The sequence below is a fragment of the Lolium perenne genome, chromosome 1 (assembly GCF_019359855.2).
Source record: "Lolium perenne isolate Kyuss_39 chromosome 1, Kyuss_2.0, whole genome shotgun sequence".
NCBI classification, from domain to species: Eukaryota; Viridiplantae; Streptophyta; class Magnoliopsida; order Poales; family Poaceae; genus Lolium; species Lolium perenne.
Window position 1 is genome coordinate 194,950,026 of NC_067244.2, and position 15,408 is coordinate 194,965,433.

A 15,408-nucleotide genomic window follows, 5' to 3' on the forward strand; every position below is an offset into this window, starting at 1 on the left:
TGGATCATGGTGGAAATATTTGAATTACGAGCTTTAGGGAACATCTAAGAGAGTCATGAAATTGTTCTATGTCGGCCCCCGAAGTTAGATACGCATCACGGACATAGTACCCCCCCGTGACTACGTATCCGTGTCGGAGTACCAAGCTATTGACCCTAGGAGTAGGAATACGGACGCGGAACTAGTGCCCCTCGCGTACACGCATCCAGGCCTAGGTGTCTCGCCTTCCTGTGCACTCGATATGAAACACGCACAAAGGCACAAAGTTACAAGGGCATAGCATCACAGATGATATCACAACATTAACTCTACGACACAAAAGAGTTAAATAAGTATATAGCAACGCTCATAGAGCAAGATAGCAAATGACACTCAGAGGACACATGTCCCAACAATACATCAATACATCATGCGGAAGCGAATATACGTCTGAGTACAGACAAGATGCAAATGGGACTAAGAGTCCATAAATAAAGCAGTCGGATCCATATCCAGCAAGCCCCAGGCTGCTGCCTTAGGAGCGTCCTCTCTACTCGACGTAGTCATCCTCAGCGTAGTCCACAAAGTAGTGTCCAGGTGGATACTCAAAACCTGTCGTACCTGCAAACATCGGGCCAACGGTTGCCGGAAAAAGAGAGGAAAAGCGAGGGTGAGTACCAAGGCGCGTACCCAGCGAGACTTAGAATATTGGCTGCGCTCGCCGGCTATATGGTGGGTTTAGCGGCCGCAAAGCTTGCACTAAAACATATAGAGACACTCTCAACTTTCCGTGTACAAGATATGGATAAGAGAGCGTGCATTTAACAGTTCTAAAACTCTGCAAACATAACTCAGCCGATGCATTCCCCCTTCTACATGCTACAGGAAGAAGATGCAAAGGCACTCACAAGGTTTACAGTTTTAACCAGTTTTTATTACAATTCTGCTAATTACTACGCAAGTTAATTAGCAGATAAAGGGTGAAAATTGTCTATGATCAAGTAACACTTCTCCAAGTCGTCCATAACCGCGGACACGGCTTTTCGAAAAGATTGTAACCCTGCAGGGGTGCACTACTGGTCTCATACGCTCGGTCAACCCGACTGGATCAAAGCAGAGTATCACGACACTACCTCTCCCTTCACCACAAACCAAGTCCAAGAGACACCTAACTAAGTTAAACCCGTTACGGAGTTCGGCCGAGTCTCCGAGGCGGACCTAGCTGTTTGCGACCACGGCTTCAGAGGGTCAAAACACACGCAGGGGCGAATGACCCGCTTCAGCATGCGATAAACGCTCGTACCGCAATCTATACGTGCGTACCAGAAACAAGGGATACAATGCACCCAGGGGCTTCCCAAAGTAAATAAGTAACATGCTGGCATGCACGCGATAAAAGAGTAAACACACCAAATACTAATTGTGACACTTGGACAATGGAAGCAGTTCAGGAATTGGTCGAGGGGGCCCCACTGAACCCCACGTATGGTTAGTGCGCTCAGTCTTGGATCAGATAACAAGAACTCGGGATTCTAAGATATTACTGGACACAAGTGAGCCATGTTCAAAACGAAAAATCAGCTGACCCACCGATGCCTCTACTTAACAATTTTATTATTAGCATGAATAAGTAAGGTGTGATCTTATCAAACAGATATAACCATAACCATGTATCTCGGAACCCCCCAACAGATATAACCCAACTAGATAACAGTGGCGATAGCGATAATAGTGACAACATATAACAACGGTACTAAGCAAGCCTACAACTCGCATGGCTGACCCTGTAACCAAACAATAGCTGTAGGACATATGTATGGGTCTATGGCTTGCAATAGGTGACATGCGATAGGTTACGTGACAAGAACGGCACACGAGGATAGCAGTAAGGTAAAGAGGCAAAAGCAGAAAATAGGTAGCAGGGAAAAGTGCTCGCCTGTCAAGTCAGAAGAAGAGAACCGGCACGATCCTCCTCGGTGTAGTAGTCGTACTCCTCGCCGTACTCCTCAGTACCGGCGTCTAACGAGAAGAACCAAACACACATACAAGAGAGAGTACACAATCAATACAAGAAATACAATGCACAATATGATGCATGATGTGCAATAGGTTTCATGCATAGCAATTTTAAGTGGGGAACTTGCAAACAACAAGAAATAAGAAAGTAACCCTCACATAACATTTAGTTCTAATTGCATTTTTAATTGGGACGATGCAGGGATGATGCCAATGATGCATGACAAGATGGAACAATTTTGCAACAATGTAAATTACGTTTTTTTAATATTCCAGGATGTCAATTTTGTATCAAATGAACTTTTAGAAGCTGAACTTTAAAACGAAAATAAACTATGCTGAGAGCAGAACTGGAAGATGGCCTGGACGTTTTTCACCGGATCTGAACTGGACACGCAAAAAAGAATGACCCCTTTTTGGCCGGATCTGGGAACTGAACTAAGGATGTATCGATCCATTCCTAAAGATAGAATCAGAGGAGCTGTGCAACGCATTTGATACAAAACAGATACATGTCAAGCTATTTTACCAGAAAACGCTGCCTAAACTTTTAACTGAAAACGATTGTGTATTCGAAACTTGAACAGCTACGATAGCGTAAAAGTGTCATCCTTTTAACTGAAACTTGACAGATTCTAAGAACTGGAACATGAGACGATAAAAATAAATAAAGATGTGCATGCGTTAGAAGACAAACTAGCAGGCAAGCTGCTGGATCGTTTCATGTTGTGCATAGCTAGATAGCCAAACAACCAAGCTAGCAGGTGGATCTACAGCACGTTTTGAAACTACAGTAATAAAGAAGGTAAAGCTAACTGAATAAGCAACAGTAGCTAACTGAAACGGATTAGATACGCACAGAAAAAAAAAGGATGACTTGCGCGGTCGATAGCGAACGATCTTGAGACTCACCTTCGGTGTGTAGATGAAACAGGCAAGCCGCTAGATTAATTGATGAATGAAGAGAGGGGCTCGGCCCTTCGAAGGAAGCCAGACGAAGCCCGACCAAGATGACGCTGTTGAAGCTCTGGCAGCACACACGACCAGCTGCAGCGGCGAACAGCGGAATCGGACGCGGACGACGGCGTCAGCACGAGAAATCGAAGAGATGAACGGGAGAACGACAGGGAACTCAGGCGGAGGCTCACCAAGTTGAAGGAGAGGTTGGGGAAGATGGAGACGACGGCGGGGCGAGGCGGAGGTCGTCGGCGTGCACAGCGGCGCACCAGGTATGTCTTGGCGGCGGCGGCGACGTTCTTGAGCAGCTCCGGCTCCGGTTCAGCGAGGAGGAAGAGGACGCCACGGCGGCTCCATCCCCGCGCTCGGACGGCGACGCAGCAGTTTGGTTCGACGGCGCGGTCTTGGTCTTCTCCGGCAAAACTTTTGGTGGCTCTCGGATGTGGTTCTGGCTGGGTGCTTGGAGGAGCAGAGGAGGCAGCGGCGGCACAAGGGGAAGAGGGAGCCTAGGGTTTTGCTCTGGTTCAAGTTTGAGGAGAGGGGAGAAGGATAGAGGAGCTGGGCAGGTGACCGTGAAAGGGAGGATTGGGAGATGCTCACGGTGTCTGATTTCTGACGGAAAGAAGATAGATGAACAGGAGCTGGGCTGGACGTCCAAGCAGAAAAATAGGAACAGACTAGGCTGCTTTCTTTTCCATTTTATTTCAAATTCTTTTCTGGTTTTTTTTTTACTCAACCAAGACCAAAACCATTTTGAATTAGGATAAGAGGAAGGTTTGTAAATAATTTTAATTCACTGTTGCTTTGGATTGAACCAAGCAAAGTATTTTAGTAAACCGAAAGTTGATTATTATGTTGAACAATTACAAAATAAGAGAATAAAGAGAGGGTATAATATCAACCCATATTTACTAGAGGTTTTGGCATGACCATTTGAAAAGTGGTCAAGGTGTAGGAATAGAATGGCTAGGTTTTAGATTGGAACATCTCAAGTGAGATAGATGTAAAACAAAGAGAGAGAAACCAACACATCAAAGATGAAAGACAAAATAAAACCAAATGCAATTTTTATAAGAACCAAAAGTGACATGATGAGATGCATGAATGCAATATGATGCACAAACTTGCAAAACTAAAAGGGTAGCTCACTTGGGATGTTACAACTCGCCCCCCCTTGAAGGAATCGCGCCCCGAGATTCCTAAGGAGATGTGAAGAGAGCGGGATACTCGGATCTGAGAAGATCTTCGCGTTCCCAAGTTGCTTCTTTCTCGGAATGATTAGACCAAAGGACCTTGAGAAACTTGACAGAACTGTTCCTTGTCTTCCTTTCGGCTTCATCAAGAATGCGAACTGGATGCTCACGATAGGAAAGATCCTCTTGAAGGTCAATAGACTCGTGATCAACTGCACGGCCTGGATCTTTGAAACATTGCTTGAGCTGTGACACGTGAAACACATCGTGCACTTTGGAGAGATTTGGTGGAAGCTCTAACATGTAGGAAACTTGACCACGCCTTGCAAGAACCTTGAAAGGACCAATGTATCTTGGAGCCAACTTGCCCTTGATACCGAAGCGATGTGTACCCCTCATGGGAGTCACACGGAGGTAAGCCAGATCATCAGGCTTATAGACCATATCACGGTGCTTGCTATCGTAATAGCTTTTCTGCCGAGACTGAGCTATCTTCAGATTGTCACGAATGATTCTGACTTGTTCTTCAGCTTCTTTGACAATGTCAGGACCAAAGAGTTTTCTTTCACCAGGACCTGACCAGTTTAGAGGCGTTCTGCACTTGCGACCATATTGAACTTCAAATGGTGCCATGCCAAGACTGGATTGATAGCTATTGTTGTAGGAGAACTCAGCATATGGAAGACATTCTTCCCATTTCATGCCAAAGGAGATCACACAAGCACGAAGCATATCTTCAAGGATTTGATTTACCCTTTCAACTTGTCCACTAGTTTGAGGGTGATAAGCCGTGCTGAACAGAAGAGTTGTTCCCATAGCTTTCTGAAAGCTTGCCCAAAATCTAGAAGTGAAGATGCTTCCACGATCAGAGCTTATTTCCAAGGGAACACCATGAAGAGAGACAATTCTAGTGGTGTAGAGCTCAGCCAACTGACTAGCAGAGATTGTCTCTTTGACAGGAAGGAAGTGAGCAACCTTAGTGAGGCGGTCAATCACAACGAAGATTGCATCATTGCCCTTGCGGGACTTTGGAAGGCCAGTGATGAAGTCCATCTCGACTTTATCCCATTTCCACTCCGGAACTTTCAAGGGTTGGAGAACACCGGCCGGTCTTTTACATTCAGCTTTGACTCGGCGGCAAACATCACATTCAGAGACATACTTTGCTATCTCACGCTTCATTCTTGTCCACCAAAATGTTGACCTTAGATCGTGATACATTTTGGTGCTTCCAGGATGGATAGACAAGGGAGTATCATGAGCTTCTTTCATTATCAACGCTCTTAAGCTTTCGACTTTAGGAACGACCATGCGCCCTTCAAAGAACACAGTGCCTTGATCATCAAGAGAGAAAGCCTTGTACTTTGATTGATGCATATTCTCCTTGATTTTCTCGATTAAGACATCACCCAACTGTGCCTTTCTTATCTTCTCTTCAAGAGTAGGCTCAACTACCAAGGTTGCAACAAAGCCTTGGGGAACGATTTGAAGATTTAACTTCTGGAATTCTTCATGAAGAAGAGGTTGTGCTTCTTTCACCATGAGATTATTGCAATACTCCTTGCGACTCAGCGCATCAGCCATCACATTTGCTTTGCCAGGAGTGTAGGAGATAGACAAGTCATAATCTTTGATGGTCTCCATCCATCTCGTTTGACGCATGTTCAAATTGGGTTGAGTGAAGATGTATTTGAGGCTTTTGTGGTCGGTGAAGATTTCACAACGGTTGCCCAACAAGTAGGGACGCCAAGTTGTCAAAGCATGTATAACCGCTGCAAGCTCGAGATCATGGGTGGGATAGTTCAACTCATGCTTGCGCAACTGACGAGAAGCATACGCCACAACTTGACGTTCTTGCATGAGAACTGCACCCAATCCTTGAAGAGAGGCATCACAGAATATCTGGAAAGGCTTGGAAGTATCTGGAGCAACAAGAACTGGAGTTGAAGTGAGTTTCTGTTTCAGGAGTTCAAAGCTTTCTTGACACATCGGAGTCGAAAGGAACTTCTTGTCTTTCTTCAGAAGATCTGTGAGAGGCTTGGCAATTTTGGAGAAGTTCTCAACAAAGCGGCGGCAATAACTAGCCAAGCCGAGGAAGCTTCTCACTTGCTTGACATTCTTTGGAGGAAGCCATTCAACAATTGCCTTGACTGTTTCAGGATTGACGGCTATGCCTTTTGCAGAAATGACATGCCCAAGATAGACGACTTCTGGAAGCCAAAACTCGCACTTGGAGAACTTGGCATAAAGGCGATGCTCGCGGAGCTTGGTGAGGACGAGGCGAAGATGCTCTTCATGTTCTTCATTAGACTTGGAATAGACAAGAATATCATCAAGGTAGACCACCACAAACTTGTCAAGATACTCCATGAAGACTGAGTTCATGAGGCGAGAGAACGTTGCTGGAGCATTAGTGAGGCCAAAGGACATGACTGTGTACTCATACAAGCCATAGCGAGTGGTGAAAGCTGTTTTTGGAATATCCTCCTTGCGGATTTTTATTTGGTGATAGCCGCTTCTCAAGTCCATCTTAGAGAACACAACAGCACCCGCAAGTTGGTCGAAGAGATCAATGATGCGAGGAAGAGGATATTTATTCTTGATCGTCTTCTCATTCAGAGGGCGATAGTCAACCACCAAGCGATCAGTTTTATCCTTCTTCTTGACAAAGATGGTGGGGCAACCCCATGGGGAAGTGCTGGGCTGAATGAAACCAAGCTTTTCCAACTCATCAAGTTGTTTTTTGAGTTCAGCTAACTCATTTGGACCCATCTTGTAAGGCCTCTTGGAGATAGGAGCTGTACCAGGTTCTAGCTCAATGACAAACTCAACAGCCCTGTCAGGTGGCATTCCTGGAAGCTCATTTGGAAAGACATCAGGGAAGTCACAAACCACCGGAACATCTTCAATTGAAGGTAGAGGATTTGCTTCAAGAGAGAACACTTGCACTGTTGAAGAAGTTGGAGAATAGACTATCTGGCCACAAGGATGAACAAGAGCGACAGACTTTGTGGCGCAATCAATCTTTGCCTTGTTAGCTTTCAACCAATCCATACCAAGGATCACATCAAGATGGGAAGATCAGAGCTCTATGAGTGAAGCAAGGAACACATAGCCCCCAATTATAATTTGGTTGCCATGACTTATCTTGGTAGAAAACATCTGAGCTCCAGGAGATTTAACTGTGAGACCATTTGTCAAAGGTTCGAGAGGCAAGCTATGCATTTGAGCAAACTTTTGAGACAAGAAAGAATGTGATGCACCAGTATCAAACAGAACTTTAGCAGGAATAGAGTTCACAAGTAAGGTACCAAGCACAACGTCCGATGCCTTCTCAGCTTCCTCTGCGGTGATGTTGTTGACAGTGGCAGATCTAGGCTTATTGTTATAGTTGAAAGCCTTGCCTGTAGAAGGAGCACGCACCATCGTCTGGGTCGAGGAAGGACGAGGTGGTGGTGGTGGAAGTTGCTGCTTCTGAGAACAAGTACGGGAAGTGTGTCCAGGCTGACCACAAGAGTAGCAAGTGACTGAAGAAGGACGAGGAGCAAACTGTCTCTGAGGAGGACCAAAAGCTGGCCTCTGCTGCTGAACAAAACCTCCGTGCTGCTGAGGAGCGAAAACTGGCCTGTGCTGAAACTGTGTTGGCCTGTGAGCAAACTGAGGGGTGGGTGGGCGGGGAGCAAACCCAGGCGGTCTCGAGTGGAAAGACCGTGGAGCTGGTGGAGCAGTGTCAGGAAACCAAACTCTGCGCTTCTGAGGTGGCATAGCTGGTGTCGAAGAAGAGCCATTGTCACGAGAGTGCTTCCTTGACTGCTCAAACTCTTGTCTACCAGTCTCAGCCTTGATAGCTGTTTCAACAAGCTCATCGAAGTTTCTGCACTTGATCAGGTTGATAGCGAACTTGACTGTAGGGTTGAGGCCTCTGCGAAACTTGTCTTGCTTCCTCTCATCGGTGGAGATCTCATCACCTGCATAGCGAGCAAGGTTGGTGAAGGCTCTGCTGTAGGTTTCCACATCCATATCAGCCTGTGTGAGCCTACGAAACTCCTCACGCATCTTGTCCATGGCACCATCACGAATGTGATGACGCCTGAAAAGCGCCTGGAACTCATCCCAACCAGTCTCAACATCTGGATCTCTCCTCTCCAGGTAGCTGTCCCACCATGCAGCAGACTCACCTCTCAGGAGGAAGGTCACAAAGGAAACTCTGTCTGCTGGAGCTACACGCGCAGTGTTGAGGGTGCGGTTCATCTCACGCAGCCAATCATCTGCATCTAGTGGCTTCAGAGGAGTGTCGAAGGTGCGCGGGTTGAGGTTAAGGAACTCTCTGATAGTGACCCAGCCATTCCCTTCATTGTTCTGCGCCTGGTTCTGGGCCAGCTGCGTTAGAATCTGAGTCACATTCAGCAGAGCTTGCCCAAATTCCAGAGGTGGAGGTGGAGGAGGCGGAGGTGCGCGCCTTGGAGGCATCCTGATGACAAACATCAAGATTGCAGATTAGTACACAGTAGGATAAAATCCAACATAAGTACATTAGAAGAATGGCGACTTGGAAGATAGAAACATGAATATGACATAGATATCATCAAGGTACAAGAATTCAAGTACACAAGAGCTAGCCATAACATATTGAAGATTAGAACGATAGCAAAACAATACTTCACAAATCTCGCAAGACAGTGGTATGTAGCTATACTGAAATTTTTAACATTGGCAAGTGTCAACGCGACCCAAGTTATGTTTATTGGAAGGTGAACAACACAAACATGAACTTGATAGGAACAACTCCGTAGAAGAAAAGAACTCGATATTAGCACCGGAAACAACAACCAGTTAACATGATTATGCCAACAAGCTAGAAAAGAGTTTCAACGGAAACATGACTGATGAAGTAACAAAGGAATTGGATCGAAGCAACATTTTTCTCAACACAAAACCACACAACAATCTATGGTACTACGGAAGCCCGAAGACGTGAAATCCTAGATGAAATTTAGGTAAGAATAGAGTAAAATTCGTTACACTTCCTTACCAGAGGGAGGGTGGGTGGGGTAAGAAGTAAAAACAGAATTCCTACTCTCGCGCATAAAGTTTTCCTATATAGCTACTAAAGTATTAGTTCTAGACACGACTACGTCCGCTGCAAGGGCTCCTAAAAGGCAGTCCATGCTCTGATACCAAGTCTGTCGGCCCCCGAAGTTAGATACGCATCACGGACATAGTACCCCCCCGTGACTACGTATCCGTGTCGGAGTACCAAGCTGTTGACCCTAGGAGTAGGAATACGGACGCGGAACTAGTGCCCCTCGCGTACACGCATCCAGGCCTAGGTGTCTCGCCTTCCTGTGCACTCGATATGAAACACGCACAGTGCACAGGTTACAAGGGCATAGCATCACAGATGATATCACAACATTAACTCTACGACACAAAAGAGTTAAATAAGTATATAGCAACGCTCATAGAGCAAGATAGCAAATGACACTCAGAGGACACATGTCCCAACAATACATCAATACATCATGCGGAAGCGAATATACGTCTGAGTACAGACAAGATGCAAATGGGACTAAGAGTCCATAAATAAAGCAGTCGGATCCATATCCAGCAAGCCCCAGGCTGCTGCCTTAGGAGCGTCCTCTCTACTCGACGTAGTCGTCCTCAGCGTAGTCCACAAAGTAGTGTCCAGGTGGATACTCAAAACCTGTCGTACCTGCAAACATCGGGCCAATGGTTGCCGGAAAAAGAGAGGAAAAGCGAGGGTGAGTACCAAGGCGCGTACCCAGCGAGACTTAGAATATTGGCTGCGCTCGCCGGCTATATGGTGGGTTTAGCGGCCGCAAAGCTTGCACTAAAACATATAGAGACACTCTCAACTTTCCGTGTACAAGATATGGATAAGAGAGCGTGCATTTAACAGTTCTAAAACTCTGCAAACATAACTCAGCCGATGCATTCCCCCTTCTACATGCTACAGGAAGAAGATGCAAAGGCACTCACAAGGTTTACAGTTTTAACCAGTTTTTATTACAATTCTGCTAATTACTACGCAAGTTAATTAGCAGATAAAGGGTGAAAATTGTCTATGATCAAGTAACACTTCTCCAAGTCATCCATAACCGCGGACACGGCTTTTCGAAAAGATTGTAACCCTGCAGGGGTGCACTACTGGTCTCATACGCTCGGTCAACCTGACTGGATCAAAGCAGAGTATCACGACACTACCTCTCCCTTCACCACAAACCAAGTCCAAGAGCCACCTAACTAAGTTAAACCCGTTACGGAGTTCGGCCGAGTCTCCGAGGCGGACCTAGCTGTTTGCGACCACGGCTTCAGAGGGTCAAAACACACGCAGGGGCGAATGACCCGCTTCAGCATGCGATAAACGCTCGTACCGCAACCTATACGTGCGTACCAGAAACAAGGGATACAAGGCACCCAGGGGCTTCCCAAAGTAAATAAGTAATATGCTGGCATGCACGCGATAAAAGAGTAAACACACCAAATACTAATTGTGACACTTGGACAATGGAAGCAGTTCAGGAATTGGTCGAGGGGGCCCCACTGAACCCCACGTATGGTTAGTGCGCTCAGTCTTGGATCAGATAACAAGAACTCGGGATCCTAAGATATTACTGGACACAAGTGAGCCATGTTCAAAACGAAAAATCAGCTGACCCACCGATGCCTCTACTTAACAATTTTATTATTAGCATGAATAAGTAAGGTGTGATCTTATCAAACAGATATAACCATAACCATGTATCTCGGAACCCCCCAACAGATATAACCCAACTAGATAACAGTGGCGATAGCGATAATAGTGACAACATATAACAACGGTACTAAGCAAGCCTACGACTCGCATGGCTGACCCTGTAACCAAACAATAGCTGTAGGACATATGTATGGGTCTATGGCTTGCAATAGGTGACATGCGATAGGTTACGTGACAAGAACGGCACACGAGGATAGCAGTAAGGTAAAGAGGCAAAAGCAGAAAATAGGTAGCAGGGAAAAGTGCTCGCCTGTCAAGTCAGAAGAAGAGAACCGGCACGATCCTCCTCGGTGTAGTAGTCGTACTCCTCGCCGTACTCCTCAGTACCGGCGTCTAACGAGAAGAACCAAACACACATACAAGAGAGAGTACACAATCAATACAAGAAATACAATGCACAATATGATGCATGATGTGCAATAGGTTTCATGCATAGCAATTTTAAGTGGGGAACTTGCAAACAACAAGAAATAAGAAAGTAACCCTCACATAACATTTAGTTCTAATTGCATTTTTAATTGGGACGATGCAGGGATGATGCCAATGATGCATGACAAGATGGAACAATTTTGCAACAATGTAAATTACGTTTTTTTAATATTCCAGGATGTCAATTTTGTATCAAATGAACTTTTAGAAGCTGAACTTTAAAACGAAAATAAACTATGCTGAGAGCAGAACTGGAAGATGGCCTGGACGTTTTTCACCGGATCTGAACTGGACACGCAAAAAAGAATGACCCCTTTTTGGCCGGATCTGGGAACTGAACTAAGGATGTATCGATCCATTCCTAAAGATAGAATCAGAGGAGCTGTGCAACGCATTTGATACAAAACAGATACATGTCAAGCTATTTTACCAGAAAACGCTGCCTAAACTTTTAACTGAAAAACGACAGGTGTATCTGAAACTTGAACAGCTACAGATAGCAGAAAGTGTCATCCTTTTAACTGAAACTTGACAGATTCTAAGAACTGGAACATGAGATGATAAAAATAAATAAAGATGTGCATGCGTTAGAAGACAAACTAGCAGGCAAGCTGCTGGATCGTTTCATGTTGTGCATAGCTAGATAGCCAAACAACCAAGCTAGCAGGTGGATCTACAGCACGTTTTGAAACTACAGAGTAACAGCAAGGTAAAGCTAACTGAATAAGCAACAGTAGCTAACTGAAACGGATTAGATACGCACAGAAAAAAAAGGATGACTTGCGCGGTCGATAGCGAACGATCTTGAGACTCACCTTCGGTGTGTAGATGAAACAGGCAAGCCGCTAGATTAATTGATGAATGAAGAGAGGGGCTCGGCCCTTCGAAGGAAGCCAGACGAAGCCCGACCAAGATGACGCTGTTGAAGCTCTGGCAGCACACACGACCAGCTGCAGCGGCGAACAGCGGAATCGGACGCGGACGACGGCGTCAGCACGAGAAATCGAAGAGATGAACGGGAGAACGACAGGGAACTCAGGCGGAGGCTCACCAAGTTGAAGGAGAGGTTGGGGAAGATGGAGACGACGGCGGGGCGAGGCGGAGGTCGTCGGCGTGCACAGCGGCGCACCAGGTATGTCTTGGCGGCGGCGGCGGCGTTCTTGAGTAGCTCCGGCTCCGGTTCAGCGAGGAGGAAGAGGACGCCACGGCGGCTCCATCCCCGCGCTCGGACGGCGACGCAGCAGTTTGGTTCGACGGCGCGGTCTTGGTCTTCTCCGGCAAAACTTTTGGTGGCTCTCGGATGTGGTTCTGGCTGGGTGCTTGGAGGAGCAGAGGAGGCAGCGGCGGCACAAGGGGAAGAGGGAGCCTAGGGTTTTGCTCTGGTTCAAGTTTGAGGAGAGGGGAGAAGGATAGAGGAGCTGGGCAGGTGACCGTGAAAGGGAGGATTGGGAGATGCTCACGGTGTCTGATTTTTGACGGAAAGAAGATAGATGAACAGGAGCTGGGCTGGACGTCCAAGCAGAAAAATAGGAACAGACTAGGCTGCTTTCTTTTCCATTTTATTTCAAATTCTTTTCTGGTTTTTTTTTTACTCAACCAAGACCAAAACCATTTTGAATTAGGATAAGAGGAAGGTTTGTAAATAATTTTAATTCACTGTTGCTTTGGATTGAACCAAGCAAAGTATTTTAGTAAACCGAAAGTTGATTATTATGTTGAACAATTACAAAATAAGAGAATAAAGAGAGGGTATAATATCAACCCATATTTACTAGAGGTTTTGGCATGACCATTTGAAAAGTGGTCAAGGTGTAGGAATAGAATGGCTAGGTTTTAGATTGGAACATCTCAAGTGAGATAGATGTAAAACAAAGAGAGAGAAACCAACACATCAAAGATGAAAGACAAAATAAAACCAAATGCAATTTTTATAAGAACCAAAAGTGACATGATGAGATGCATGAATGCAATATGGTGCACAAACTTGCAAAACTAAAAGGGTAGCTCACTTGGGATGTTACATTCTACAACTCACATTTCTTGGAGTATCATAATGATGATATAGTATCCGAGAGATGTATCCAAAACTTGTTGGATTAATGATGAGATAAAATATTATGACGCCATTATATTTTGTGGATTATGCTTTAGTGACTACCGCTTTTACACTAAATAGAGCATCATCATGATCCGTAGAAATGACACCATACGAGTTATGGCATGGGTATAAACCCTAATAGTCCTTTCTTTAAATTTTGGTCTAAAAGTTTACAACCAAAATCGGATGAATGTCTTTGTTGGTTATCCCAAAGAATTGATTGGGAATTCTTTCCACTATGAAGTAAACGACAAAAGTGTTTGTTAATGTTACTTGCTTATTTCCAAGAAATTGTTTTCTAGCGAAATATTTGAGTGGGAGGACAATAGAACTTGATAAGGTTTATGAACCTGAGCATAATGATCAGAGTAGCGCTAAGACACATTTATAATACTTTATGTAGGTGACATATAATTGGTTATAAATGATGTAATTATATACTTGATTAAAAGGTTTCATTAAGAAATTAATTTCAATGAAAAGATATGGTCTGAAACAAATTTAGTGTCAAGATCTATGAAGATAGATTGAAACGCGTAATAAGTTTAAGTCAAAGTACATAGAATGGATATTGAAGTAGTTCAATATAGAAATATTAAGAAAATGTTCTTGTCATGTGAAGTTTTTACAAGACTTGAGTGTATCTGACACTCAATGAGTAAAAACACATGAGTGATTATAGATCACAAATAATATGTACACAATCAGATATCACGTACTCTTAAAAATGTTATGAGCATGTACCAGAATGATTCATGTGATGATCATTGAAAAACAGTAAAGAATATTCTTGAGTACTTAAGAAGAACCAAGGATATATATATATATATATATATATATATATATATATATATATATATATAGTTTTATATGGAGAAATGACAAACAAATCACTGTAAGGTGTTGCACCGATATTTGTTTTGTCACATATGAAAATAAAATTTCAATCTCAAATTAGACTAAGTGTTGTTTTAAAAGGTAGCACAATGAGCTAGAAGTTGTCTATGCTAGATTTAGAAGAGTTTTAAATATTGTGACGGATTCTACAAAAGAAGGCAGAGTATGTCATTGTTTTGACAATGACAAAGGATGTTAAGTCAAGAGGTTCTTTGAGAACTTGGTGTAGTTCCGACAGAGTCAGAACTTTGAAGCTATATTGTGTGTGACAATATTAGTGACATATTTCAGACCGCGGAATTAAGGTTCCACCAGAAGACCAAACATATTTAATGCCGACTCATTTGGAAATGAGTGATGCGTTGAGACGCAAATGAATTACAAAATACATACGTTTCTGAGCATGTCAGATCCGTCGACTAAAACCTCTCCCGTGAGCAAAACATGATAAAGCACCAGAAGGCCAAGGTGTTATATCTTTACAAATGTAAACTAGATTATTGACTCTAGTGCAAGTGGGAGACTGTTGGAGATATGCCCAAGAGGCAATAATAAAAAGGTTATTATAATACATCTTTGTGTTTATGATAATGTTTACATACCATGCTATAATTGTATTAACCGAAACATTGATACATGTGTGTTATGTGAACAACAAAGAGTCCCTAGTATGCCTCTTAACTAGCTTGTTGATTAATGGATGATTAGTTTCATAATCATGAACATTGGATATTATTAATAACAAGGTTATATCATTATACGAATGATGTAATGGACACACCCAATTAAGCGTAGCATAAGATCATGTCATTAAGTTATTTGCTATAAGCTTTCAATACATAGTTACCTAGTCCTTATGACCATGAGATCATATAAATCACTTATACCGGAAAGGTACTTTGATTACATCAAACGCCACTGCGTAAATGGGTGGTTATAAAGGTGGGATTAAGTATCCGGAAAGTATGAGTTGAGGCATATGGATCAACAGTGGGATTTGTCCATCCCGATGACGGATAGATATACTCTGGCCCTCTCGGTGGAATGTCGTCTAATGTCTT

At 44.0% G+C, this 15,408-nt stretch overlaps 1 protein-coding gene and 2 long non-coding RNA genes across 3 annotated transcripts; all 3 read right to left on the reverse strand.

The window, feature by feature from the left end:
• Positions 1-324: 324 nt before the first annotated feature.
• Positions 325-3,499, reverse strand: LOC139831966 (uncharacterized). Its single transcript, XR_011746387.1, has 4 exons — positions 3,144-3,499; positions 2,908-3,042; positions 1,916-1,998; positions 325-600 (listed from the first exon to the last, which is right to left on the reverse strand). It is a non-coding gene; the product is annotated as an uncharacterized lncRNA (long non-coding RNA).
• Positions 3,500-7,226: 3,727 nt separating this feature from the next.
• LOC139833656 (uncharacterized) lies at positions 7,227-8,615 on the reverse strand. The gene has a single exon (XM_071823993.1). The coding sequence runs from the start codon at positions 8,613-8,615 to the stop codon at positions 7,227-7,229; it is 1,389 nt and encodes a 462-aa protein (XP_071680094.1).
• Positions 8,616-9,582: 967 nt separating this feature from the next.
• LOC127317438 (uncharacterized) lies at positions 9,583-12,754 on the reverse strand. Its single transcript, XR_007861145.2, has 4 exons — positions 12,404-12,754; positions 12,168-12,302; positions 11,174-11,256; positions 9,583-9,858 (listed from the first exon to the last, which is right to left on the reverse strand). It is a non-coding gene; the product is annotated as an uncharacterized lncRNA (long non-coding RNA).
• Between the last annotated feature and the right edge of the window lie 2,654 nt (positions 12,755-15,408).